Source organism: Miniopterus schreibersii, assembly GCF_964146895.1.
Source record: "Miniopterus schreibersii genome assembly, chromosome: 6".
NCBI classification, from domain to species: Eukaryota; Metazoa; Chordata; class Mammalia; order Chiroptera; family Miniopteridae; genus Miniopterus; species Miniopterus schreibersii.
Window position 1 is genome coordinate 48,955,643 of NC_138107.1, and position 27,872 is coordinate 48,983,514.

Below are 27,872 nucleotides of genomic sequence, written 5' to 3' on the forward strand. Positions count from 1 at the left end.
GTTATCTGTAGAAGAAGCATTTCTAATTCAGGGTATCTCAGTATTTCTTCCTGTTCCATTTCTCCTACACAGTTGCTTAAATGGTAAACAGCCTCAAAAACTCTCCCCCTTTATCTCTCTGTGCATCCTCAGCATTTTAGGATTGTTTTGCAAAAGCTATATTCAAAGAGTCTTTTTTGAGGTAAAGTACATGAACTTCTCAGAAGAAATTGCTGTCTTCCTAGAAGTGCCTTTCACCCCATAATGAACAATCCTTATCTAGCCGTGATCAGAAGCAAAGCAGGTTTGTTTGCAACTGTAAATCTTAACACTGACTCTATTAGCCCAAATCCATGACCACCACCCCAGGCTCTTCACCCCAAATTTCACTGGATAATTTTTTAGTCAACAAAAACTGTGTTGTCCGAGATAGAGTGCCTTATTAAATACAGTAAATAAAGAGTTCACAAGCACTAGGGGGAGGGTGGGGGTAAAGGGAGGGAATGGGAGATCCTAAAGAAACATTAAAATTTGTCCTCAGCATTGCCTTCCTCTCACTGGCCGATGGCTGAGAACACCAGGAAAGTTACATTAGTAAAACTGCATAGAGTCTACACTGCACAAAGTGCTTTGATACTGGTAACACGACCCTCTTCCTCCTTCCCCTTTTCGGTAACTCTTGCAAGGTTTGTTTTCAAAAAGACATTACAAAGCGGCAAGCTCCTGCTTACAAAAATCAATGAAATACTTTCCCCTTCAGCTCTATTAAGCCCGTCATATTCCTGAGACTTATTCCCGCCAAATCAACCAAACACAGGCAATTTAACACTCAGGAATCAGCAAAGGACACATCCCAGGTGCGCTGAGCAATGGAAGAGAGCCGGTTCTGCAAATACACATAAGTAAAGACCATTTGTAGCTGTTGATGACTTGTAAAAAATATTTCCAAGGCTCTTTCAACCAAAGATTTCAATTCAAACAAGATCACAAAGGGAATGACGACAGAGTCCTGACTGTGCCTTTGTGTGTTTCATCTGCTCGGCTTTTTCAAGGGACTGTGGTGGCTGCTGCCTGGAGGTGGGATTCCTTTGCTCTCAAATCTTCAAATGCATGAAGCACAATAAAGAATAAAAGGTTGTGTTTATGTCACACCTCTTCCAAGAGGTTCAAAGCGCCAAATGGGAGCCCATGAATCCTCACAACACCCCTGCGAGGTAGGTAGGTGGAGAGTATTGTTATCCCCACTTTACAGGTGGGGGGAATGAGGCACACAAGAATTAAGAGACTTGCCCGAAATCACACAGCTAGTCACTGGCAGGGCTTAGGATAAAACGTATACTGATTAGCACCTAGCACAGTGCTTTGCACATAGTAGGTGTTCACTGAATATCTATGGATTTTATTTGACTTGTATCTCAACATACAATATACACGCATAAAATACAAGCAGCCACAGAACATTCATCCCCTACGTTTCTTCTGACAACATCTCTCATTGCTTCCAACCCCGGTGGATGGAGGGAGTCCAAAAATTCATCTCACAGCGAGGCCTCGGCTTGAAGGGGACCAACCTAAACGATCCGAGCGCAGCCTGTTCTGCACCGGGTCTACCTCACGAGATTTAGTTTTCTAATGAAAACAAAAATGGATTTCAGGAACCATGCTGACTTTTTTTTTTTTTTTTTTGCCTGTTTGTTTGAAATGGAGCCATCAGAACGGTCCTGTGTTTTGTTTGTACAAAAGAGACGTAAGGCTGCTCGAGTCCAGCGCGCCTGCGGAGCCGGGAGCCGTGCGGGCCGGGCTCCCCGCCAGCTCGGTGGCCTTCTCCCCGGGATGCGGGACCGAGCCGGGGCCAGCGCCCGGCCCGCCCAGGGGCGGCCGGGCCGCGCTCACTTGCACTGTTCGTGCTCGGTGGAGTCATCCATGTCCACGTCGGAGTCAAAGAGCGAGTGGCCGGTGAAATCTGTGTCGGGGGTTCTGGAGAGGCTGTTCTCCGCTCCCTCGTCTTCGAAGGTCTCTGTCCTTGAGTAGAGGCTGAAATCGAGCAGCGGCGTGTGGGTCTTGCTGCCTTCGCTGCTCTCCTCCGACTCGTAGATGGTGCTGTCGTCGGCGTGGTGCCACTCGGGCCAGAACCTCCTCCGAATCCTCTCACAGTACATGGCCAGGTTGATGAGCTCGCCTGCAGCGCGACAGGGACAGCGGGGTTAGTTCTCAAAGGCAGCGGCTTCCCGGGCGACTCGGGACAGACATTACACATGTTTGCTACGGGGGAACTGTCAAAACATTTAGATTTTTAACACACAATAAGACAGGTGAGTGGGAAAAGCTGAATGCAGCGAGGGGCCAGATGAAACTGAGGAGTGAGTCTAACGGTGACGAGGAATTGGGGGTGGGCAGTTTATCCGACATGGCGGCTGAATGACCATCATTTGGCTTTGTGAAGCATTTTATGATTTTATGTTTGCTTCGACCGCTTCGTGTTTAAATTAATTTATAGTCCGTGAAAACACACCAACTGTCCATTGGATTAAACCAGCCAGAAGTAATCATTCATTCCACAAATATTTGTAGTGTTATTATAGGCTGAGTACTATGCCAAGTGGTTAATAAATGTTACGTTAGGATGGAAACTTAGGTCTAAATCATCCATAAAATGGATAACTCAGAATTGTCTTTATGGATTAGTGTACCCACGGTAAAGCAGAATTGTTTTAAATTTGTTTAAATGCCACAGCTGCACCCGATCGGGTCCCCACTGGGTGACGGGACTACTTTTCCATGTGATTAAAAGAGCACTGTGGTTAAGTCGCTAAAATCATCCAGGCGTTGTCTGAAACAGGACGCAGGATGTGGCTTTCATTTCCTGTCTTCCCATGAGGAAGGAAGGAAGGAAGGGGGTGAGCTTTGCCTGTAATCCACCAGGTGGCAACATTGCTTATAAATATGTTATTTATCACTGTGTCTTACAGGACTTGGTTGCCCTAAAAATATTCTTTGGATGTTTACTTTTTCAGTTATATAAACCTTCACTTATTGTGGAGGTAGGTATTCCATGTTTTATTGCAAAAAATTAGAAAATATAGATAAGCAAAAAATAAATGAATTACCAATAATTCCATTCTCCATAACATTTTCATTCACATTCTTCCAGAATTTTATATAGCATTTACATATGTTTACATTTGCTGTAGAACATTAATATGTATTCTGCTTCCTATCCTACATTTTTCCACTTAACAACATACAGTATAATGACAATCTTTCAGTTTCCCACTATCACCACCTTGATAACTGCATAGTATTTCATTATACAGATGTACCAGTTTCATTTTATTATTACCAATCCCCTATCACAGGCCATTTAGGCTGTTTCTGTGTAAATAGCTTTATTAATTATAGTCTTTAACTACTCTATTTTATTTTTATGAAAAAAATAATATATTCCCATTTTGGAAAATTAGAAGTCTGTATAGAGGAAATATAAATCATAAAGAAGAAAACACAAAGGATCTATAATCGCATAAATCCAAGATAACCACAATTAACATTTTGGTGGTGTTTCTTTCAGTATTTTTTCCTATTTATTTATTGTCATTATTATTATTACCTAATTATTACTTCCTGTAATATTAATGTAAATGTTTTCTCATGTCATTAAAAGTTTTCAAATCTTGATTGCTGTTCTGCTTAAACACCCCCCCTACAAAGCACAGTAAAGCAAATCTCTCTGCTTCATGGATCCTGTAAACCAATGTTCTTGTGCTGGTTCCTGGTCACCATTTTCAGTCCTATCCGATCATAATAGTTCAGTTCATACCACGTAAGAGTCTATTCCCATTGCTCCTACTCAAAGATGTTTATGTACACGCTAAGGAGCCAGAGCAGAAAAGCCAACATCACTGTCCCTTTGGGGGGGACGCAGGCAAAACCTTTACTGATTTTCTCCCTCAAGGAAGCAGCCATGAGACACACCTCAGCAGGTACTGCTGCAGGTCACAGGTAACCAAGGATTGGGTAAAGACGTGAAGGCAGAAGCAAGGGGGGGGGGGCGGACATCACAAATGCATTTTGGTCACTTCACAGCAGGCCCTGGGGACAGCCCTGTTTGCCCCAACCAAGTGCATTCCCTAGGAGCTGCTAGAAAGTCGAATCTATTCACAAGAGCCACAGGATCTACACCATCTATGAGTCTACCCACTTCTTTTGTGGCTGCTCTTTCTGAGTCTACCCACTTCTTTTGTGGCTGCTCTTTCTACAGCCTGCTTCTTTTTTTTAAATATATTTTTAAGTGATTTCAGAGAGAGGAAGGGAGAGGGAGAGAGAGATAGAAACATCAATGATGAGAGAGTCATTGATCAGCTGCCTCCTGCATGGCCCCAACTGGGAATCGAACTGTGACCTCCTGGTTCATAGGTCGACGGTCAACCACTGAGCCACGCCAGCTGGGCTACAGCTGCTTCTTTACCTTTCCTCCCATAGACCCGCCCCCTTCGTGACTGTGTGACATTAATACCACTTCACTGTGCAATGATAAAAATTAATAAGAGTAGCAAACATATATATAGTCCTTACGGGGTACCAGGCACTGTTTGAAGTGCTTTTTTCATTTGTTGAATTCATATTAACTCCCTTAGTCCTTGCAAAAATCCTATATGAGGCAGGAAACATTATTATCCCCATCTGCAATGGGAAAACTGCAACAGAGAGGTTAATTAACTTGACTAAGGTCAAGTTCTAGATAGTGGCAGAGCCAGGATTCAAACACAAGCAGTCTCCAGCTCTATGCCCTTTGCTACGCCTCTCTGCTGGGGAGCTGACAGCCTGGCTGGGAAATTAACGGCTTTTACCATCTGTCACAGAATATTTTTCTGTAATTCTTTCTGGGGTCTCAAAGAATAATAAGATGCTGCCCTCAAAGATAGTGAGTTGTCATGGACTGGAAGCTCACAAACCCATCCTAAAAAGAGTGAAAATTGTAATTGAGTTCTACCTTTATCTGGCTTTGCCAATCCTTCCTGTGCCTAGATTTTCCATCAGTGGACCCACTCGACATGCCTATCAGCCAAAAGAATAGAAAAAGTTGGCAGTAGAAACAGGTTGTGTGTAATGTGTGTGTATGTGTGTGTGTGTGTGTGTGTGTGTGTGTGTGTGTGTGTGAGTTAGAAGAGAGAGAGAGAGAGAGATGACGTAAACATTGAAACAACAGGAAAAACTGCATTTTTCAAAATGTACTCAACAATCGGATAACAATTTCATCCATCTGGTAAAAATTAAAGTCTGAACATCCAATATGGAGGGCCAGGCACTGTACCATGTGACTGATGGAAGTCTAAATTGCTATAAACTGTTTTGGAAAGTAATCTGATATTGTCTATTAAAATTTTAAATGTACATATCAGGCCACTTATTCTACTAAAATAAGAGCATCAGTATGTAAAGACACATATATATGAATGTTAAATACAGAATTGTGGGTCAACAAAAAAAAAGATAGAAAAGAAAGATGGAAAGAATTTGAATGTCCATCAATAGCGATTGACTGACAAATTATGGTGTATCAATTCTATAGTGTGCACATGTCAAAAAGACATGATAGTCTATTAAGTTAAAAAATCAAGTTATAAAGTAATGTGTATAATGTAATTTCATTTCATTGTTTAGTTTTAAAATAGTAAAAACAAAGCAAAACAGCTGTATACGTGTAAATAAATTTATAGATAAAAAAGAAAGGCACAGAGGATTTCCTCAAATATGTAATATTGGTTATTCCACGGGGGTTGGTATTGGACATGAACGAGGGAGAGGTCATAAATCTTTAAAAATATACCTGTATTATTCAACTTATTGTGACAATCACATATTACTTTTTGAACTTAAAAATCCAATAAAGTAATTTAGTAAAATACTAACAACTGATTAGTGATATTCTTCAACACCCAGAGAGGGTATTTATCAGAAAGCCAAATGGCCCTCTAACTAGAGCACACTGCCAGAAAGAATAAAGAGCTTTTTTCTGGGAGTTTCTCAAATGGAATTATCTATCCCCAACACTTTTTGAAAAAACTGGCTCAAGCCCTAGCTGGTTTGGCTCAGTGGTTAGAGAGTCGACCCGCAGACTGATGGGTCCTGGGTTCAATTCCAGCCAAGAGCACGTGCCTCGGTTGCAGGCTCCATCCCCGGCCCCAGTCGGGGCACGTGCGGGAGGCAACCAGTTGATGTGTCTCTCACATCAATGTTTCTCTCTCTCCTCCCCTTCTACTCGCTCTGAAAAGCAATGGAAAAAATATCCTTGAGTGAAGATTAAAAAAAAAAGGTGACTCATTTTATTTTCCCATGTCACTCCAATTTCTCTAATATTCAGAAACATTCTGTACAATTTGACACTGAAAAGACTGTCAACCAGACCCAAACCCCAGGCCTCGGTTCCTCTGGGCTGCCGATCCTGCGTGGCTGGAAGGCGAGTTAGGGAGGAGCCTGCCAGCGGCTCCCAGCACCCCCTGCCCAGCCCTTGGTCGCTGACCAGCAAATATTTGGAAGACATGGAGCCGGTGCCCACACACACTCATCCGGCCTGCAGGTATTTATTTGCTCGGCACCTCCCTGTTCCATGCCTGTGCCAGGTGCTGGCTGTGCCCTTGGTTGCTCTCACTGGCATTCTGTCACACAGGCAGGAAGGGCACTGAGATATCCTCTCAGAAAAGTCCTCAGCAAACTTGAATGCTCTAATGAGGACAACCCCTTGCTTTGTCTCCTTGAAGCTAAAGGGCACCAATCCATAGATTTCAAAATACAAAGACCCACGCATGTCATCTGAGCCAGCTCTTTGCTGGGACCTGAATGCCCCAAACCACCTCTTCCTGAACACTTCCAATGGAGAACAGTGAGGACTGCTATGTTTTTCAAGGATATCCAGCATTTTTTTCTCCCTTTTAACCTATTAAATAATAGGCAAAATATAAAGTCCAAGTGCAATAAGTAACTATTGGTAAAGAGTTGCGGATCAAGGTTTTTCTTAGAACACAGAGGTTGTATTTTTCACAAATTCAGAGAAATCAGGTTGGGTTCTGTGGTTTGCATTTGGCTCTGCAGGGCGAGCAGATGCCTGGCAGAGCCCTTTCGCTTCTGTGGCTTCAGTTTCACTTTGCTCGGCTCTCCAGTGCTCCGTGTCTGCCTTAGAGAGTGCCCAAGCTCACATGCAATTCTCTAATAAGGATACTCTGATCGAAGTATCAAATATGGGTCCTCATTCAGAGTGTGGCTGATAATAAAACTGAGACTCTTTTTTTACAAGAATTGCAAGATTTTCAAAATAAATTATATTCAACCTTAATTGAAGAACAAAATTTGAAATGCTTTCAAACGCTTGTGAGAATATGAACTGCTACAGTCTTTCTAGAAAGCAACTTAGCCATACAGACCAAGAGCTTATACCCTTTGAGACAATAATCCCCAACCTGAAATTTAAGGAAATAGCAGTGATAAGCAGGAATATATATTTATACAATATTCACTATAGGATATTAGTAAAGATTATTTGAAATAACCCACAAGCCCAGAAAAAAAGATTAATCACATAAATTCTAGTGTAGCGTAGGATAGGGTATCCTACGACTACTAAATATATTGTTTTGAAGAATATTTAATGACAAGGGAAATGGCAATAATATATAGTTAATTTAAAAACTGCAGGTTATAATTGTATCAATACTTTAAGAATTGCTGAATATTCATAGTCTGTCCTTTACTCACCTAAATTAAAGGAATATTTCTCACTAATCTAGATGGTTCCAGAAGTAGCTTGTGTGGCTAAAAATTGTAAATAATACCTAAAACCAAAAAACTAATATTTATACACACTCACACACGTGGGTGTTTCAAAGCTAAGGCAGAAACCTGCCTAACCCAAGCCATTCACGCTCCTGGGATTGAGGCAGTTCTAAATTTTCCAGGCTCTTGGTTGTTTCTACATCTTCTTTCTCTTGTTGCTTCTTGGGAAAGTGTCCATCACAGAAAAAACAAAGGCAGAGAAAGAAGTTGAGACCAAATTAGTAGTGTGCCGGCATATTAGCCACTCAGTCCAAAGGTTTGGAAGGGACCTGAATCTAATGACTAAAATGAGATTCAGAGACTCTCTGCACTTTAATAATTCATGCTACACCCATCTGCAGGAAGAGCTGGAAGCCACTAACTTGTTTTAAGAAACAAAGTACATGGAGCTATGTGCCAGAAGTCCCCTGCAGATGATGGTGTCAGATTCCCCCAAATGTATGTGTCTCAGTGTGGGACTCAAAATCAATCCTCCAAAAAGGCTGACCATTTCTCTGAAAAGAACACTAAATGCCTCAAGCCCTTCCAGGAAGTAACAGAGGAAAGGGCCAAGTCATAAATAAATTAACAAAAAAGTGCTTTATTTCTGCAAGAAGGGATACTATAGAGTCTGAGTTCCACTAATGATGGATTCCTGAATGCTTCTGACTAAATAACAGATGATCTCAATAAGTTTGTGTGTGTGTGTGTGTGTGTGTGTGTGTGTGTGTGTGTGTGTGTGCGCGCGCACATGGATATGTTTGGCTAGAAGTGTGAGTGTATGTGTACAAGCGTGTATGGGGTATGTGTAGAAGTATGTAAGAAGATGTGGAGGGTGCTCATGGGTGCACAAGGGTGGTGTGGTAGAGAAACAGGGGGAGGGAGTAGGAAGTAACAAGAAGAGAGAACAAATATAAAACAATCCTAAATGAACTAAAAGGAATCGATATATTTTAGACTACTGTGGAAAATCTGATTAAAAAAGGAAACTGATTTAAAGCTATAAATATCACCAATATGATAACATATTCAATTTAGATAAGTTCCAACACATCCAAAACAAGGAACATCTCCATGCTGATCATTAGGGAATTAGATATATATCCATACTATCCTGAGCCCCACTCAGCTGAAGTCCAGAAGACCTTCAATCAATGCCTGAACCATTCCAACGACACCTGGGACTGTTTCTGGAGCCCCAGCCTCACCAACAGGAGGATCTGGAGAGTGACTCCTGTTACTCATAGCCTGGTTCAAACTTCTGAGCATGCACATGAGTGCACGTAAGTACACACACACACACACACACACAGCTACAGCCTTCACCAGCCAGTCTCCCCACCCACCCATGATCACCACACATGACTGTGCACTGGCCCCAGTTCATATACAATTCTACTTTGCTATTCACTGGTGGTCTCATCTACACCCCCATGCTGCTCAGCTGGGGCATAAACACCTTGATTAACTCTTGTTAATCCCTTCCCCAAACCTAAATGTTGAACCTCAATCCTCACACCCCTAGCCCCCAGGCCCTTGTTTAGGCACTGCTTCAAACTGGAGATGACTCTAAACATCTCCTACCCACGAGTGCAAGGGAAGCTTCTCCCAGAGGGCCCAGCTGCCTTGTTTATCCCAACCCCCACGTCCACCCCCACACACACAGACATGCACAAGTGCACACACACACACATGCACACACAAGCCGAGATCTGGGTCCCTGACATTAACCCAAGTTGCTCCTTTGCCAACATGAAATTTACTCCTGGCTCCCACCCCCGCCCCCCCCCACCCACCCCCCCACACGTATGTTCATCCTCTAGCTCAACCCCATTCATCCCCACTTCCACCCCTCCAGTCTGGAACTGTAATTCTGACAGGTCACATAACAAAGGTACAGGACTATGTTTCTTTGGTCAAAATGTACATATAATAATATTAATAATAAAAGTTTGCATAGCACCAGGCTTACAAAGCATTTATTGATACTTTCCTCATTATCTGTATGATCTACAGACACTTCACTGAAATAGGAGAAAGGAGTACTTTGAACTAAAATGACACAGAAATACATGTGAAATATCTAAGATCAGATCAGACGAAAGGAGCATCTGAGATGGGCAGCGAGTCCATCAGCCCCACCCCACTGTGCTCACTGCAGCAGTGGGCACACCGGGAAGTGGTAAGCTACCCCCGTCCCAGAAAATTAACGCAGACCAACCAAACCAGGGCACTAGGTACACTCAAGCCCTGTTTCAGCAACAAGTGTTAAGTCACTATGCAAGGAACTGGAGGAAAAGCCCTGGTGCAGACATGGCAAGGCTTGTGTCAGCTTTGCCAGGATACAATGTGAACAAGACGGCAGCTGAGAGGCCTAGTGTTCCCCGCACCTAGTGTTCCCCGCACCCGTACATACCCTGAGCACAGAAAACTGACCCCGGCCCTGGCTACCGCAGCCTGGTGTCTCCATCAAGCACCGCCAAGCTCACAGGCATCACCTGGAGTTCTCCACTGTGTAACCCCTACCCTTCACCTCCCAGCAACTCCCGAGCCCTGAAGAGGTTCGCAGTGCTTGCCTTTGATCAACCGCTCCGGTCTCGTCCCAGGTAAGGTCCACATTGCCTGCGCCAAGTGTCCAAAGACGGTGGCGTCGAGAGTGGAGAACTTGGGCCCCATGATGTATTTCTTATCACCTGCAGCAGACAGAACAGAGAGGTCACTGCTGGCCTGCCCCGCCCCGCACGGTCACCGGGCATTTAGCACACTTGCATTATATGCATATTTAACTGTAAATCAAAAGTTCTGCAGAGTCAAAATGCATGCACCCCCTTTTTCTTAAAAAAATTTTTAAAAAAAGTAAAACAAATTAAACAATTCTGTGATAGATGAACCCATACAATAGCAAAGCAGGAAAGTAACTGGAAGATATCAAAATAAACAGATAAGGGAGGAGATTCATGGAAAAAAGTGGCAACCGATGACTAACAGACCTCTCTGGAGCTACCTCCTTGTCTCCAACTCTGGTGACTGAAGCTTGAGAACACCTGGAAGTTTGTTTAAACCATCTCAAAAGTAACCCAAGGAAAGCACAGCCAAACTGAGCACTTAATTTATTAAATTAATACATTTCCTTGGGAAAAACAGAAGGCCTAAACTACTTAAGAAGTTTGGAGGCAAGGTTTTCCATGATGCCCCCTTGGTCTTGGCAAGGTTCTCACCACTGAGCACCTGCCTCCAAGGGAAACACTACATAAAGAAAAGCTATGAAAGTACAGGCCCAGCCCGGAATCAGACTCCTGCGCCAGGATGTTTCACCCTGCTGCTCCCATCTCTCTTCTTCCACCACAGTACATTTATCAAAACTAAGAAATTAACATTAACGCAATACTATTAACTGCACTACAGACTTCATTCAAATTTTATTAGTTTTTCAACTAATATTGTTTTCTGTTCCAGGATCCAATCCAGGATCTCACATTGCATTTAGTCATCACGCCTCCTTTCCCCTCGGCCCGTGAAACTGCTATCTTTCCTTGTCTTTCATAACCTTGACACTTTTAAGGAATATTGGTCAGTTATTTTGTAAAATGTTCATCAACCTGGGTTTGTCTAAGGTTTTTTATGATTAGATTAGGTCATGCATTTTTGGTGAGAATACCACAGAAGTAATACTGGACCCTGCTGTGGTGGTTAATTTTGTGTCAACTTGAAGAGGCTATGGAGCGCTGCGTTATTTGGTCAAACATTATTCGGGGTGCCCTTATGAGGGTGTTCTTGGATGAGATTAACATTTAAGTGGTGGACTGCCTAAAGCAGCTTTCCCTCTCTAATGTGGGTGGGCTTTGTCTGACTAGCTGAAGGCCTGAATAGAACAGAAAGGCTGACTCTCTTCCAAGTAAGAAAGACTCCCTCCTGCCTGGCTGCTTTCAAACCAGGACATGGGCATTTTCCTGCCTTCAGATTCAGACTGAAAACACTGGCTCTTCCTGAGTCTTGAGCCTGTTGGCCTTCACACTCAAACTACACCATCAGCTATCCTGGGTCCCAGCTTGCCAACTCATCCTGCAGATCTTTGGACTTGTCAGCCTCCATAATTGCATGAGCCAATTCCTTATACTAAATCTTTATACTAAATTTTTTCCCCATATATTCTATTGGTCTGTTTCTCTGGGGAATCCTAATACACCTTCTCAGGGCATCAAATCAGAGGGTCCATAATGTCCATGTCTTATCACTGGAGATGTTAACCTTGACCATGTGTTAAAAGTAGTCTGTGAAGTTTCTTCAGTCATGGTACTATTTTTCCTTTTGCAATTAATAATCTTAGGAGAGATATGTTGAGATTGTATAAATATCTCATTTCTCCATAAACTCTGGCCCTTGGATTTTAGCATCCATTGGTGGATGTTATCCAAAACATTTACTATTATAGCATTTGCCTAATCAAGATCTATTTATCTCAGTCCTTCTACATGTATTGATTAGAAGTTAACTGTTCACTTCATTCCTCACTTACAAAAGTATTCAATTATTTATTTATGTAAGTATGCACTTATGGATAATTATCTTATTCTATGGCTTATAATCCAGTACTCTCATTATTTATTTTGTTGCTCAAATTGTTCTAGCTTTGGTCTTCGGGACCTTGGCAGGAAGTATTTTTAAGAGGGAACTTGAACTCAGATTTGACTGCTTAGAGACATACAAGCCAAGCTGAAGTCTCAAGTCTGAACACCCCCAGGTTTCCCCAAGTGGTCACAGATCTCACAACCAGAGGGCTTTAGTAAAACCAAAACACTAAGGGCACTTCTGAAGGGCACTGAAGGAGCAGGCTTAGGTGGAGGAAACACAAGCTTCATTTTCAGTAGTGGAATCACCCCACTGGCTCCTGTAGGGAGGGATAGAAGCATCTGAGGAATACCTGAGTACCTATAACTCCCTGTCTCCAGGCTGGAAGTGTGAACTGAACCTCTGGGGAGGGCAAGTGAAGGATGAATACAACAGAAACCCTGGGAGGTGAGGGACCCAGGATACATCAGACTCCCTGAGAGATGCTCCACCAGAAACCAACTTCCAAGCACCCCAAATATGTCCCTGAGGGTACAGAGCCCTCCTGACTGTGAGCATGAGCCCACCTCGTGAGAGAATGGAGCACATCTAGCAAATGAAGGCAGGGTGACTTCAGGTGCCCGGAGTGATTTCACAGACCTCCATGGCTGGATCTTCAAGTAGCCATGAAACCAGTGAAGAAATGCAAGGACAGTGACCAAGCAGCCAGAGGGAAGGGAGCCGGGGGATCTAGAGGAGAACCCAAGAAAGGAGCTGGCTCTACTGAGGGCTGGGAAATAACAGCTTGTCCTGGGTGTTTCTGGGATCTGATCCTACTTCTTTTTGGTGGTTTGGGCAGCTCCTCTCCATGAGAAAGGCTATGTTGTAGATGCAAGAAACAATGGGGTAGCGAGAGATAACCAAAAATTGAGTGGGGGAGTATAAGTCATAAATAACAAGAATGTTATACGGCCCTGAAGGCTATTTACTCTTTATACCCCAGATTTGAGCTTACCGTGATTGGACTTTATCACAGATCACTGGTCAAAACCAAAAGTGACCCATTAACCCAAGGCTGCCTGTCCTCACCTCCAAGCCTGACCTCTGGCCCTCCCCACATAGTCTCCCACTTCGATCACAAGCAGCAACACAAGGCTGACCAGGAGACACCAGGATGCAACAAAGGCGAGAGTACGTGGAAGGCAACTGAGCATGTCGGCTCCACCCCGAGCCCTATTACCGGCCCCTTACTCCCTTAGGACTGACTGGGGTGCTGGCTGGGAGATGAGCGGGAAGGGAGAATACAGAAGGCAAAGTCACACAGTTGTCCAGGCAGAACTACACCAACACGGGCTCCAAGCCTGAAGATTCAAGCCCGACTGAGAGAACAAGCCAGCGGCAGGGTCGATGCGCGCTGGGTTTGGCAAGCAGGGGGCCACGGGAAGAAGAGGGGGAACCCTGAGAGCAACGTGGGTCTGAAAGGTCCCACTAGAGGCCGGGACCACGCAGCGGTGCAGCTGAGGGAGCGCTCCTGGTCCTGGCTGCCCAGCTCTCGGCCTCCTCCCTGGGAAGGAGAGTGAGAGCTGACAGCAGAAAACGCTCCAGGCCCAGGCAGCACAAGCCGTGGAGCACCCAGCGTGAAAGCTCTACTTCAGCCAGACACGCTGGCGCCCGTCACACCACATCCCTCGTCCATGCCCCCTGTCCCAAAAAACTTCCGCCTACCTAACCCACCCCTTCCCTTAACACAGGTCAAGGCTCCTTCCTCCGCTCCGTGGAGGCTGCCGCAGACCGAGAACCTCACGGCGCCCGCTCCCCCGCTGCGCACAGCTGATCAGAGCGCACCGCTCCAAGAATCGTCGGGTCCGCAGCAGCAGCACAAATCCTCGGGTCCCACCTACTGAATCAGAATGCCTGAGAGTGGGACTAGGCAATCTGTGTTTTAACAAGATTTCAGGTCGGTGTTTCTCAAACTTTAGAGGCATAAGGGTCACCTGGAGAGCCTGCCGTTCTTGGACAACACCCTGAGGAGCACTCTTCTAGGTGATTCTTACGATTGCTAAAGTTTAAGAGGCATCAGTCTAGGCTAGAATAAATCAGCAGTCTTAAACCTGAGCATGCATCATAATCGCCTGGAGGGCTTTTTAAAAACACTACTTGATGCCCACACCCAATGCCAGGAGTTTCTAAATCAACAGCTATGCTGTGGAACCCAAGAATTTGCATTGCTAATGGTATCTCAGCAGTGAGGCTGACACTGCTGTCCAAGGACCACACTTTGAGAACCACTGATCTAGATCACCCATTAGGTAACTCACACATGCCACCTCACAGTCTTAGTTATGCGTATGTCCTGTCTCAAGTAGTTTTTAAGCTCCAGGAGGGCAGTAACCTTCTGCTTTACTTTTCTGTCCATCTGGTACCTATGGGTGTAGAAACTATCAATGAAGGTGATGAGAGCCTCAATTACGGCTGATCTCTGCCCTTCCTTCGAATGGAGAGCTACTGTAAGGATTAAAAAGTGTAACAATGTGAAAGCATTTTGCACACTAGAGGTGCTATTCTAACAAGGAATTGTTCTGTACTCATTCCAATAATCACAAGTACTGCTGGCGGACAGAAGCAGTTCAACATATCTCCCACTGTAGAAATTCCTTTTTCCACTCCGATACCACATATTCTTCACCCCCACTAGGGACTTCTCCATCACTTCCCGGGCAGGGGAAACTCTTCTGTGGTTAGATGGCTCCTGATGCTGAGACAAAACATGTCTCCTTAGAACTTCTACCATCAATTCCTGTTCTTTCCTCTAGAATCACACAAAGAATTTATGGCCATATTTCCTATTCCTAGGAAAGTAAGTCTCCACTAACACACTTCCAAGTAAAAGTTGATTATTTTTTCACATATAACAGTATGGAGCAGTGGGTAGAGTTTATTTCAGAGCACTGGGAACTGTTACAGAAATGAACCTCTGAATCACATCTGCTTCCTCCAGTACGATTTCTGTTCCCAGAATTAGTCACCATCAGCTCATGGTCACTATCAGCTCCACTTATGCCATTTAGCTAAATTTTCCAGTGCTATATGTGTAAAAAGCAAAAGACTCGCTTTGCTAGAAAATGCAAGTTCAAGAGAGAAATTAAAGAGAATAGTCATATTTTCAACCACTCAATTTTCTATTAGTCTCAGAAACAAAGAGTAATTGTGTCTTTCACCTACATAGAGTCCCCTATACCAGAGCACGGATATGACTTATAAGCAGATAATTTCCGTGAAGTCAATGTGGACACCATTCATATTTCTAATTGTTCTTCTCACATTTAATTAACTGGGAATTCAAGAAAAATTGAGAAACAAAGATGTTAAGTACTTTCCCCAAGGATACACAGGTCACAGCAATCTTGCTAGCAGCCAACCTTCAAAGAACACATTCACTCATTAAGCTCTTTTCTATATGTGAATCTCCCAAAGCTACAGGAGAAAACAAAATCTACTTTCTGTTCCCTCTTATACTCCTGATCAGACTCTCTTTGTCAGAAATAATATGACAGGTCACTTCCTTTCAAGAGCTCCTGTCATATTCCCAGCATACTCTAAGTCACTGAGTATGTGATTCTTTCAGCTCTGGGGCTGGGAAAGAGGGGGTGGGCCTATCTTGTATGTGAGGTTATTAACAGTCCCTACGGGTAAATCTCAGAATTAAAATCATCCACTTTGACAGCTTTCTGACATCTACTAGTTGCACCAATTGGCTCCTACTCTGGGAAAAGATAAAGGTGGGAGGAAGACAACAAATGAAGCCCCTAAGTTTAATCTCTTTTCAGATTTCATTATGGAAAGCATTTAGACATTCCTGTAACTTTCTATAAGATTCTCTGTAAGAACACACAAGAGAGAATTTTTTTTCAGCTTGTATGAACTGCCCCGACCCCTTCCCCACTGACCGACAAAGCCAATCATCTCACCCCTTCCTCCCAGTCTTCTCTTTAACATCCTGGCTCTCAAAATTCCCTATGATGAGAGGGGGGAGTACAAACATTCCCCACTACAAGGAACAGGTCACGCTTGCTCCTCTGTACTTCAGTCCTGAGCCCCTTCTGAACGCCTCTCAAAGCCCCCATGGGCATATATTGTAATTTTAGAAAACTTTGCAGCAGTTGTGGAAAAACACACACAGGAAATCTAGATTAGTAAAGTATTCCTCAGGAGGAGGCAAATGCCTGCTCAGGCTCACTGATTATTATAATTTAGTATCATTAAATAGCAGCTCCTGGCAGTCTTAAAGACCATGTCTAACTGACACAGTGTTGCTGACAATCAGCCTTCTTATTTGTCTTCTCTTCTTTTCTTTAAAGACACTTTTAAATTGATCTTTAGACAGAAAGGAAGGGAAAGGGAAACATCAATGTGAGTAAAACATCGACTGGCTGCCTCCTGCACGCCTCCTACCAGGGACCAAACCTGCAACGCAGGCATGTGCCCTGACCGGGAATCGAACCAGCAATCTTTCTGTGCACGGGATGACACCCAACCAACTGAGCCACACTCGGGGCTATTTGTCTCTGTTCTCGAAGTTGCTGCAATATTGTTACTTCTGAGTCTGACTACATATTTGACTGAACTGGTGAAATTTAAGGGGTATAAAAGTTATATGGGGTTCCCTCGTGTCACTCTCCCAAATATATGTTCTGAGGGTCAAGGATATAGAGCACTCACCTCAAACTACATCCCATCAGAAGTTCCCCCGTAACTTCATTTCTGCTTTGGCTGTCCTGTATTTGGGCAACCAGAGGCACCAGCTGTTCCATCTCTTTATTCAATAAAGACTCCCTGGTAGCCCCCAAAGCCTGGTTTAGTTCATGAACTAACACGTTAGACAGAACTCAATGTCATGTTGAAATTTAAGTTCAATTCCTTTTATAAGAAATGTATCCTTGCTCAGCCAATGTGGTTCAGTGGTTGAGTGTCTACCTATGAACCAAGAGGTCACAGTTCGATTCCCAGTCAGGGCACATGCCCAGGTTGCGGGCTTGATCTCCAGTCGGGGGCACGCAGGAGGCAGCCAATCAATGACTTTCTCATCACTGATGTTTCTATCTTTCTCTCTCCCTCTCCCTTCCTCTCTCTGAAATCAATAAAAAACTGATGAGAAAACTTGTGGCTGCCTCCCACAAGCCCCCGACTGGGGATGGAGCCCACAACCCGGGCATGTGCCCTGACCAGGAATCGAACCACAATCTCCTGGATCCTAGGTCAATGCTCAACAACTGAGGCACGCCTGGCCAGGCAAAAACATATTTTTTTTAAAAAAGAAACATATCCTTCTTTTAAGAAAGCTGAGTAGTAATAGATTCTAATGGGAGCTCTGGTGTTTGGCCAATAGGGCCATGCAATTGGACTCCACATTCCCGAAGGATTTTTCTTTATTTTATGGATCCCAGGATCCCTGTCCACTTTAAATCATCAAAAACTGGTAAAGATTTTTAACCATCAGAACTGTTTAGGGCTTGCCCATGGGGGTGGACCTTATTTATTTACTCAATAAACACAGGTCCCTTGGGCAGAAATCAAATTGCTATTGACCTCACTTTTTAAAATGGAAATCCTGCACCTTCTCAAATGACATACCCATGAGTATGTTGGCATCAGATCAAAACTCTGTGTGATGCTGCTTTTCAAGTGCAGGACTTTATCTCCTACTCTGCAGCAAGCCTTGTTACTTCTCTACTGAAAGTTCTTATCCATGTATCTTGACTATTATGTGGTTAAGAATGTCCCCTATAACTCTTCCTCAGAGATTAGTGAATCCAGAAACAGAAAACTGTTATGTGCCAAGCTCTATAATCTTGAATAGATCCAGGTTTCTTCACAGCTAAGATGAGAGTACTCTTGCTAGAATCAGGATAGTAATATTTGCCTCCTAAGAGACTGAAAGTTAAGATTCCACTTCTAAATGATGTAAAACCTTTTACCTAAATAACTGGAGGCAACTGAGATCCAGTGCCCACCACCCACCTTAGCAGAAGAACTCTCTGTGCTGACAACCTGGCTTTACTCTTCAAACTCAATAGGAACTCAAGGAGGTACCTACTGGGATGGATGGGATTGGAGCTATGTAGGTGTATTAGATACTGTAGCTGAATTACAAATTACCCCAAAACTCAGCAACTTAAAACAACAAACTTTATTGCCTCACAGTTTCTGTGGGTCAAGAATTTATATGGCCTATGCAGGGTGCCTCTGGGTCAGGGTCTTTCACAGGCTGTGATCAAGCCATAACCCAGGGCTGCAGTTATCTCAAGACCTGACTCAGGGAGGACCTGTTTCCAAACTCATGCACACAGCTGTTAACAGGCTTCAGTCCTCACTGGCTCTTGGCCAGAAATATTGGTTCTTTGCCAGGTGGACCTCCCATTGAACAGCTCACAACAGAACTCACTTCCATTAGAGCACGTGAGTGAGAGAGAAAGAGCGGCAAGAGAGAGACCTAAGAGCGGCCTAAGATGGAAGCGATTGTCTTTCTATAACCTAATGTTTGAAGGGACATCCCATTGCTTTTGTCATATTCTATATGTTAGAAGCAAATCAGTAAGCGCAGGGGAGGGGATTACACAAGTGGATGGACACTGGGAGGCAGGGATCACTGGCAGCCACCTTGAGGGCTGCCCTACTGCAGGAGGAAAACATCAGAGCTACATTCAAAAGTATTTGGAGGTTAAATGGCATGATATCTGGATTTTCTTTAACATACACACACACACACAATAATTGAAAAAATAGTGACAAAATATTAACAGCTATTAAATCTAGGTGATGATTATAAAAGCTGTTCATTGGACTCCTTGTCCACTTTTCTGTATGTTTGAAAAAAATTTTCATTAAAAAAATTAAAACCAACTGATCTTGTTCATAATAACGGGTCAAGGAAAAAATGTATTGACTATGCTCATTCTTAAATGATAACATTTGGCAGCCATCCCCCAATGTTTAAAGGGACAATGCTAAATGACCCTCCTCTAACAGGTGAATAAACTCACTGTTGGGGGTCTTATGCATACCTAGATGCCCTGACAGTCTCGTCAGAATCGTTCTCTTGTGATCTTGTCTAAATTGTAAAATCAGTAAAAGAAATCACACTAGATAATGAGCTCCACTTGAGTGCTAAGACTGTATCCCCAGCCCACAGTATGTGCTCAGTAAATGTATTTTTCCATGAATGGCAACTACTTTATTATACCTTGCCCTTAAATCTTTTAAAACAAAATTATCCCTCCCAATACTTGACGGTATAGGACTCTAGGATGCAGAATTCTGGGGATCATCTAAGGGCTTGTATAGGTACTTGAGCTAATAATTCATAAAGAAATATTTTGGGCTGGGACGGAGTGGCTCAGCTGTTGAGCATAGACCTATGATCCAGGAGAGTGAGGTTTGATTCCCGGCCAGGGCACATGCCCAGGTTGCAGACTCGATCCCCAGCAGGGAACATGAAGAAGGCAGCTGATCAATGACTCTCTCATCATTTGATGTTGTATCTCTCTCTCCCTCTCCCTTCCTCTCTGTAAAATAAAAAAAAAAAAAAAAATATTTTGGCCTTGTCACATACTACTATAGCTCACTTTCCATAAAAACAAGATGGTCTTCTAACCATGTCAGCCCTTAAGTTCTCCTGAGAGAATATCCAAGGCTGGACCATTTAATTTTCTAAAACCTTATAAGTATTGTTATTATATTACCATGAGGAAATATATATACACACACACACACACACACATACATATATGTACATATATTATACAAATACACAGTAGGGTATTTCACTTATATATTTTACATATATCATATGTGTGTTACATATTCTCTATTTTATTATATTGCATGATACATAATCAATGTATAATATACACCATGTATATTATTACGAAAGTATGTATTGTATTACCATATGAGGGTATTATATATTGCATTACTATTTGCAGAGGCACATTGGAAATGCTCCATATATGTCAGCTTTTATCAATATTATTTTGATTATATGTAAGAAACAGCTCTGGCTGCTTGGGATGCCAGGACTAATGGAACAGACAACTCATGGAGTCTCCATCATGTGGAGAGATGGTAAACAAATCAATCAACAAGGAAGCCTTAGCTGGTGATAAGTGCCATGCAGAGAATTACAAGAAGGTGACACTGTGGAAGGTTATTGACAGCCTCAGCTGACTGAGGGAAGGGAAGGCCTCTCTGTGGAGGTGATATTTACGCAGAGACAGGACTATCAAGAAGGAACAAGCAGTGCAAAGATCTTGAGGCTGAAAATTTTAGGCAGGGGAAAGGAACAGCTAAGACAAATGCCCTGAGATCATCAGTGGGTTTGTGAACAGAGAAAAAGGTCAGGGTGTCAGGCACGCAGTGAGCGAGGGGTGAGGGTGAAGAAATGAGCCTGGAAAGAAGGCAGGGCTCGGGCAGCACAGGGCTGTGAGCGCAGGTGCAAGGCAGTGGAGGGCGAGAAATCCAGGGTGAATTTTTGGCCACCAACTTGAATAATTCCTGTGAGTGTGTCTCAAGGAAAAAATTCCTCAGAAGTGAAGCATGAAGATATATTTTTTTTAATCTTCACTCAAGGATTTTTTTCCATTGCTTTTCAGAGAATGGAAGGGAGAGAGAGAGAAACATTGATGTGAGAGAGGCACATCGATTGGTTGCCTCACACACAGGTCCCGATTGGGGTCGGGATGGAGCCTGCAACCAAGGTACATGCCCGTGGCCAGAATCGAACCTGGGACCCTTCCGTCCAAGGGACAACACTCTCACCACTGAGCCAAACTGGCTAAGGCAGCATGAGGATATTTAATTTAGAGTTATCTATAAAAAAAAAAAAATGGGCCAAGTCTAAGCGAATTAATACCTTCCAACACAATAAAATATTACACACTTATTTGAAAAGATAAATTTCTAAAATATGCCAAACAGAAAAATGTTTAGAGTTTACTTTTAAAACGAATAAAATACAAAGAGAGAGATACACCAGAAATACAATTTCATTAAAAATATGCATGTGGAAGATACAGGGAAACAGGAAATAGTTACTGAGTTAGGTGATAGAATTATGGAACACACCTAAATTCTTTTCAGTTTCTTAAGTGTTGATTATAGTCTTTTCAATACAAATTGAATAATGTAAATAAATAAATTATGTTGTTGGGTTCACCAAAGACCAAACAATTGATTTAATGTATTAGAACACACCAGGTCATCATTTATCTATAATCCATCCCTGAGTTAGGCAGTCTCCTCAATGAATTTTATCCAGGCAAATCAGCCAGCAGAACACAAACGGGGAGGGCTTCCATGCCGGGCACACTGGAAAAGCTCCGAGCCCTCCCATTCTGCATCAATCTGCTGCATAAAACCCTACAGGATGTGTGCTGATAAAGATATAAAACCTACTGTCTACATGATGCTCTCCTACAATTTTTCCTTTCTTTTATTCTAATCATTCAGTAATTGAAACCCTGAAAATTTAAATACCAAGTCAAAGTCACTATTCTCCGAGGAAGAAACAGCTAGAATGCCCACAGGATACAGTAGAGACCAGATCACTTCTGACAGAATTACACCAACCTCTTTGTGTTGCTAAATAAGCCACAAAGATTTCTAAGAACTCAGTACTGATTAGCATTTAATTTTATTCTGCTAAAGGTAATTTTTATGTTTTCATGAATAATCAACATAGTTTCAGCAACTGAGTTAGCAACAATGAAAATGGGAAAGAAAGAAGCCACAACTCTGGCCCAAGAGGGCCTAGTCCCCACAAGGCTGCAAATACTTTAATAAGAGCAAGGCCTGGCCCCACAAGCAACAGAGAGTTATTGAATAATATGTAAAGACCTTTCCGAGTAAATCACTTCCACTTCAGTCAGTGAGTACAGGACTCTGGTATGAACTTGTAAAAAGTTAAGGCTTGCCCTGGCCAGTGTGGCTCAGTTAGTTGGGCACTGCCCCATGCACAGAAATGTTGCTGGTTCGATTCCTGGTCAGGGCACATGCCCAGGTTGCGGGCTCGATCCCTGGAAGGGGACATGCAGGAGGCACCCCATCAATGTTTCTCTCTCTCCCTCTCCCTTCCTCTCTCTCTAAAAATCAATAAAAATGTTAAAAACAAACAAAAACAACTAAGGCTCTCACTGGAAACCAATCAACAGAGGTAAAAATAGAATTTATGGTTTCCAAGTCTTATTTCCTCCGTGCATATGATTTTAACAAACAACCAGGATGAACATACAGAAGTTATACTGGAGAAAAAGAAGGGAGGAAAAGCATTGTCATTAGCTGGGCCACCTGAGACCCAGCCCCTAGCCTCTCTGACCCTCACTTGGCTTTCTCATCTGTAAGATAACTAGCTCTCAGGGGCACTGTAAGACTACAACATCTTAAGATGATGTTAAAAAGAGTATCTAAAATTTATCCACACAAAGCATCTACAGTCCATATAATAGATTTTTGACACAGGAATCAGGAAGGGCTGGGCTAAGTACCATGCAGACAGGCCCAACCAGGGTCACCCTCTCGACAAAACTGTGACGTAGGCCTGGTTTGTTCTCAATTTTATCATCTCCCTTATAAAAGACTACAATTTTATCCCTTTCATACCTGCCCAAACCAAGGCACAGTCTCCTCTGCAGCCCATCCATGGCTCTTCACCCACCCACCGTCCCCCCTCTAGCACCCAGGCTGGCCCTTCCGTACCCCCCCCCCATATTAGATTACGAACACATTCAAATCACCCGGCGGGTTTTAAAACTACCTTTCCCTAGATTCTGCTCCCAGAGACGGAGTTAATTGGCCTGGCAGAGGGCCTGTGCAGCTGTGTTTTAGAAGCCCCCAAGGGGATTCTAACGAGCAGTCAGGGCTGAGGACCGCTGTTCTAGACAGGTAATTTGGAAAGGACTTCGAACCTGCCTTAGGAAACACTGCTTCGAGGTTCCAAAACATTCCTCTTATTGTCTCTCATTTTCTTCTTTACCTGTGGATTTCATCCATTAGTAGACTCACAGGCATAACTATTCTATGTCTTTATTCTCCTCTGTACTCTGTTCACAATTACTCAACATATGCTAACTGTGCTAAAATGGGCATGGATATAGCCTAATGTTTCCCATCCTTTTCTGCTGCCTAAGCCTGAAAGCTGCCCCCTCTCACTCCCTGGAAGGCACAGTGTGTAGCTGTTGTGTTCCCAGTGGCTCCCAGCCTAGGCCTGAGGGCCTAACGTGAATGCGGTGCAGCAACCTAAGTCACTACCCACTTTCAGTATTTTTTTAAAAATTAGCATATGACCCATACATCTTCACTTCTCCAGACGATACATCCCCAGGATCCTCAAATTCCTCACATAAAATTATTTTGAGACCAACCATCTTCTTAACCACCCTCCTCTGGGTACACCCTAGTTTGGACAAGTTCTTTTAAAAGATGGATCCCAGAACTGAACATTGCACTTCTTTGTTCAACAAACACTTGCTGGCTGCCTAACGTGTGCCAGGCACTCAGTCAGGCCCTAGAGAGAGAAATGAATCCACCAAAGTCCAGCTGAGGAGACAGTCAAACCAAATCACTGAGAGGAGGTGCTCTGAGGAAGCAAGCACCAGGTGCCTGGGAACATAGACCAAGTTGGCCTGACACACTCCGGGAGGAAGTTCCAGAAAGGTTTCCTTGAAGAAACAACTTTTAAGTGTTGACACTATGCTCTGTTTAGACAGGCTAGATTTTTATTAGCTTCTTTGGCAGCCGATCACACTGGGGACATACTGAGATTGAAATCAACTAAAACCGTAAGTCTTTTTTCAAGTCTCTCCCCACCCTAGATTTGTGCAATTCAATTTGAGGACCTAGTATAGAATTGAACACTTATCCCTAGTAGGTTTCTTTTTGTTAAGGTTGAAAACTTTGAGTCCTGATTTTCTGCCCAATTTTTTAGCTATTCTTCAACCTAGAGTCATGCAGAAACCATGAAGTATGCCTTTGAAGTTGTCAAGGGGCCTCTGAGGAAAGTCAAGAGCACAGTCTCTGGAGAGCTCTCTTCAGATTATATCAGTCCATTAATCAGCACTGGGAGGGTACAGTTACTCAATGAGCCACAAATCCACCACAATTAATCCAAGGGTTTCAAACCTTTTTCTTTGGTAGGGGAAGTTGTCTGCCAAACAAAATACAGCAGATTTCCAACATACAAGGTGTGCAAAAGTCGGTTTATAATTGTGAATACATGAAACACAGAGTATTTTTGTACTGTTATTTATTGATTGTATTATTCTCCATACAAACAACTGTAAACCGACTTTTGCCCCACCCTGTACAAACAGATAACAGAGGACCTGCTTCAGGTGAAGCAGGGGTGGAGAGAGTCCCTCTCCTCCCCACCAAGAAATCTAGGTGTCACCACACACATCCATGAGGCCCCTTTGAAAACCAGCCATCTTGCCCACAAGAATATCATGAAAGATGGTATCCTGTGGTTAAAATTAAAATGGTAAGCTGGAAAAATGTTTGCAACATGTGATAAAAGAATTGATGTTACTAAATGTATGAAGAACTTCCACTGGGCCCCCAAATCCATTCTTGGCTTAAATAAATTATATTTCATTTATATTAAATACAAATAAGGTCATGCCACTTCCCATTTTCAACCTGTGATGGCTTCCATCGCTCTTAAAGCCCCAAATTATTTAGGGGATATATAAGGCCTGCGCGATCTAGCCCCTGCCTGCCTCCACCTCACGCCACACTTCAGCTCTTGCCCACTTTCCAGACAGACTGGCCATTTCCAGTTTCTTAAAGAACCTCAGCTGCTTTTCATCTCAGAGCCTTCACATGTGATGTTCCTTCTGTGTTCCCTGTCCCAACCGGGTTCCTCCTCCCCACGCGCACGCCTGCTTAACTCCAGCTTATCTTTCAGAGTCCAGCTTACATGTCATCCCCTTAAAGAAGCCTTCTGCAACCACCCTGAACCAAGTTAGTTACCCAGCAAAAATGCCCTCATTGCACCTCTCATAAGTGTTGCTGTATTATAAATGTTTCCGACGATACCTTCCTTGGCTGACAGCTCTAGTCGCTCAGGCTGTGCCCAGCTTGTTCACCGCCTTCTCTTCAGGCCCTCATGAAGAGCCTGGCACACTTCTGTGCATTTGACCCTACAGCCAGACTCATACAGTCCTCAGCCAAAGGCACTGCCCTTCTGTCTAAATTCCAATTATTACAAGCATACTCTCCCTCCTAGGTCTCTAGCCATGACTGAAAAGCACATTCCTCGATAGGATATTGCAGATTCCACCTGTGGAACCCATCACTATTTCTGATTTGCCTCTTAAATGCATTCACAAATTTCAGTTTTTTGCTTAGAAAGTACTCCCAGATCCACAGATCCTGGAGTCAGGATTGGCTGTCTGCTAAATGTGTCCTGACATTCATTAGCTCTTTCCTTCATTTATCCAACACATATTTATTGCTCACCAGTGTGCACAGCTGAGCCTCATAACTGAAACTGTATTCTTATTCTTCTGCCCCTATATTATTATCTCTCCCAAACCAACTTTATTTACCAATCATTCATTTGCTTTTTGAGATAACTGCTGTGTCATCACATAGGGTCTATAACAGTTCAATTAAAAGCAAAGGAACAGCCCGGCCAGGCGTGGCTCAGCGGTTGAGCGTCGACCTAGGATCCAGGCGATCAGGGTTTGATTCCTGGTCAGGGCACATGCCCGGGTTGCGGGCTCGATCAATGACTCTCTCATCATTGATGTTTCTGTCTCTCTCCCTCTCCTTTCCTCTCTCTGAAATCAGTAAAGATACATTTAAAAAAAAAAAAAAGCAAAGAAACATTAGATTTTAATAGTCTGTGCTGCCTCATTGCGATCAGCTTCCTTAAGACTCCTTTGTAACAATCTAAACCATCACCAAAACCCCCCATCCTGCAGACTGTTACCCCAGCCTGAGCCCTAGGGGTCAGGAGAGACAAGAGAGGAAACCTCAGGCCCAGCAGCAATCCTCTACCTCAATTTTCCTTAATAACTCTTAATTCAACTTTATGAAAGCTGCTTACCAAAAGCATCAAAATGCAATCTTGTGTTGTGACTGGGAGAAGTGTGAGAACCACAAGACAAGGAGTATAAACCCCCCAAAAGGGTGTGGCCACGACCAAAGGCACCCTCCCCAAAAAGGGCAGCTCCCTTGCTGTAGTGACCACCTCCCTTCCCCTAATCCGTTTCCTCCTAGAGCCCCGCCTCCTTCTTTGGAGTCCCTGCTCACTGAAACCAGATCTCTCTTCTCCTGGCATGCCAGAGGGGTAAAGAGGTGTGCAAAGTGGCACTTGCCTTTCAAGGATTTCTGGCCTAGAGTTCCAGGCATAATTGCAGCCATCCTCTCTTTACCTTTTCCTTGGCACGTGCCCCCTGAGCCCCCTGACTCTACCACAGTCCAACTAATTCCTGAGCCACATCACCACTTTTGCACCACAGTGAGGCTCTGCAGTCTGGAGGTATGGAACCCCAAAGGCATTTTTGGTTAAGAATGGGCTAGACATTTTCTATTACTAATCACAAAAGCTACTTTTAATCTTCTATATATTATTTAACTAAGAACTACGTGATCAATCAAATATTTATGTACTTAAATAACTATTTTATTTTTTAATTCGTCCTGGAAAATAATACCACATCGTAACTATTCATGCTGACAAGGGTGACAAGCACGCATGGCAAGTTACTCGTTTTTACTGCCTTTGGAAGGAAGAACTACTTTTCCTCCCTTGACTCTTTACTAAATAGTTGAGATCACATACTGATGTTTATTAAAATAACCAAGAGATTTGGCTCTTTGACATATGCCAACCCAGTGTCAACAAGGACTGAAAAACAGAGACTCCCCAAGCCATCTTTATGTCTTAATAAAAGGCTTCGGGCTGGGAAGGGAAAGGGGGGGATGCTTTACATTTTTCATTAGTCAAGTAGAGTTGGCTGGCAATCAGCTTGTTTTTCTCACTTCCATTAACAAATTCCACTTTATTACTTGTCTTCCCATAGCAGCTCCAAAAAGAGGTCATTTCTCCTCAGTACTTATGCACTTCAGCCTCAAGTTTTAACATCTCTTTGTGGGGGAGCCAGACTCCTAAGGAAGGGTATGACCTCAACTCACAAAGGCCAGGAGATCTAAATCAGTGACAACCATTCTGATCCTAAAATGCCTCTCCCTCATGAGCCCTTTTCTTATGATTTGCCTAGGAAGACCTTCCTTATTTTCTTCATTAGGACAACTGTTTCTTTCTTGGGCCAGCACGACTGCCACCTCTTGTATGGCCCCCCATTTCTTCCCCCCATTTCATCCTGCTTCTGCTGTGTCCCCAGAGCACCGGGTGTAGAGCTCTGTCGTGGGACCTGCCACAGCCCGCCCTGTGCATGGTTCCTCTTCTAGAGCAGGGGCCAGTAGACTTCTCGAGAGGGTCAGATGGTAAACATTTTAGGATTCCCAGGACACATTTAATC

The 27,872-nt window shown here is 43.4% G+C and overlaps 1 protein-coding gene across 1 annotated transcript in view; it reads right to left on the bottom strand.

Annotated features, from left to right (window-relative positions):
• Positions 1-1,367: 1,367 nt before the first annotated feature.
• Positions 1,368-27,872, bottom strand: part of FAXC (failed axon connections homolog, metaxin like GST domain containing) — a 51,689-nt gene continuing 25,184 nt past the window's right edge. The window contains exons 5-6 of the mRNA XM_081140054.1: positions 10,362-10,478; positions 1,368-2,158 (exon numbers count right to left, since the gene is read on the bottom strand). Coding sequence (XP_080996180.1) covers positions 1,869-2,158; positions 10,362-10,478 — 407 coding nt within the window. The 3' untranslated portion in view covers positions 1,368-1,868. The remainder of the gene's footprint in view (positions 2,159-10,361; positions 10,479-27,872) is intronic.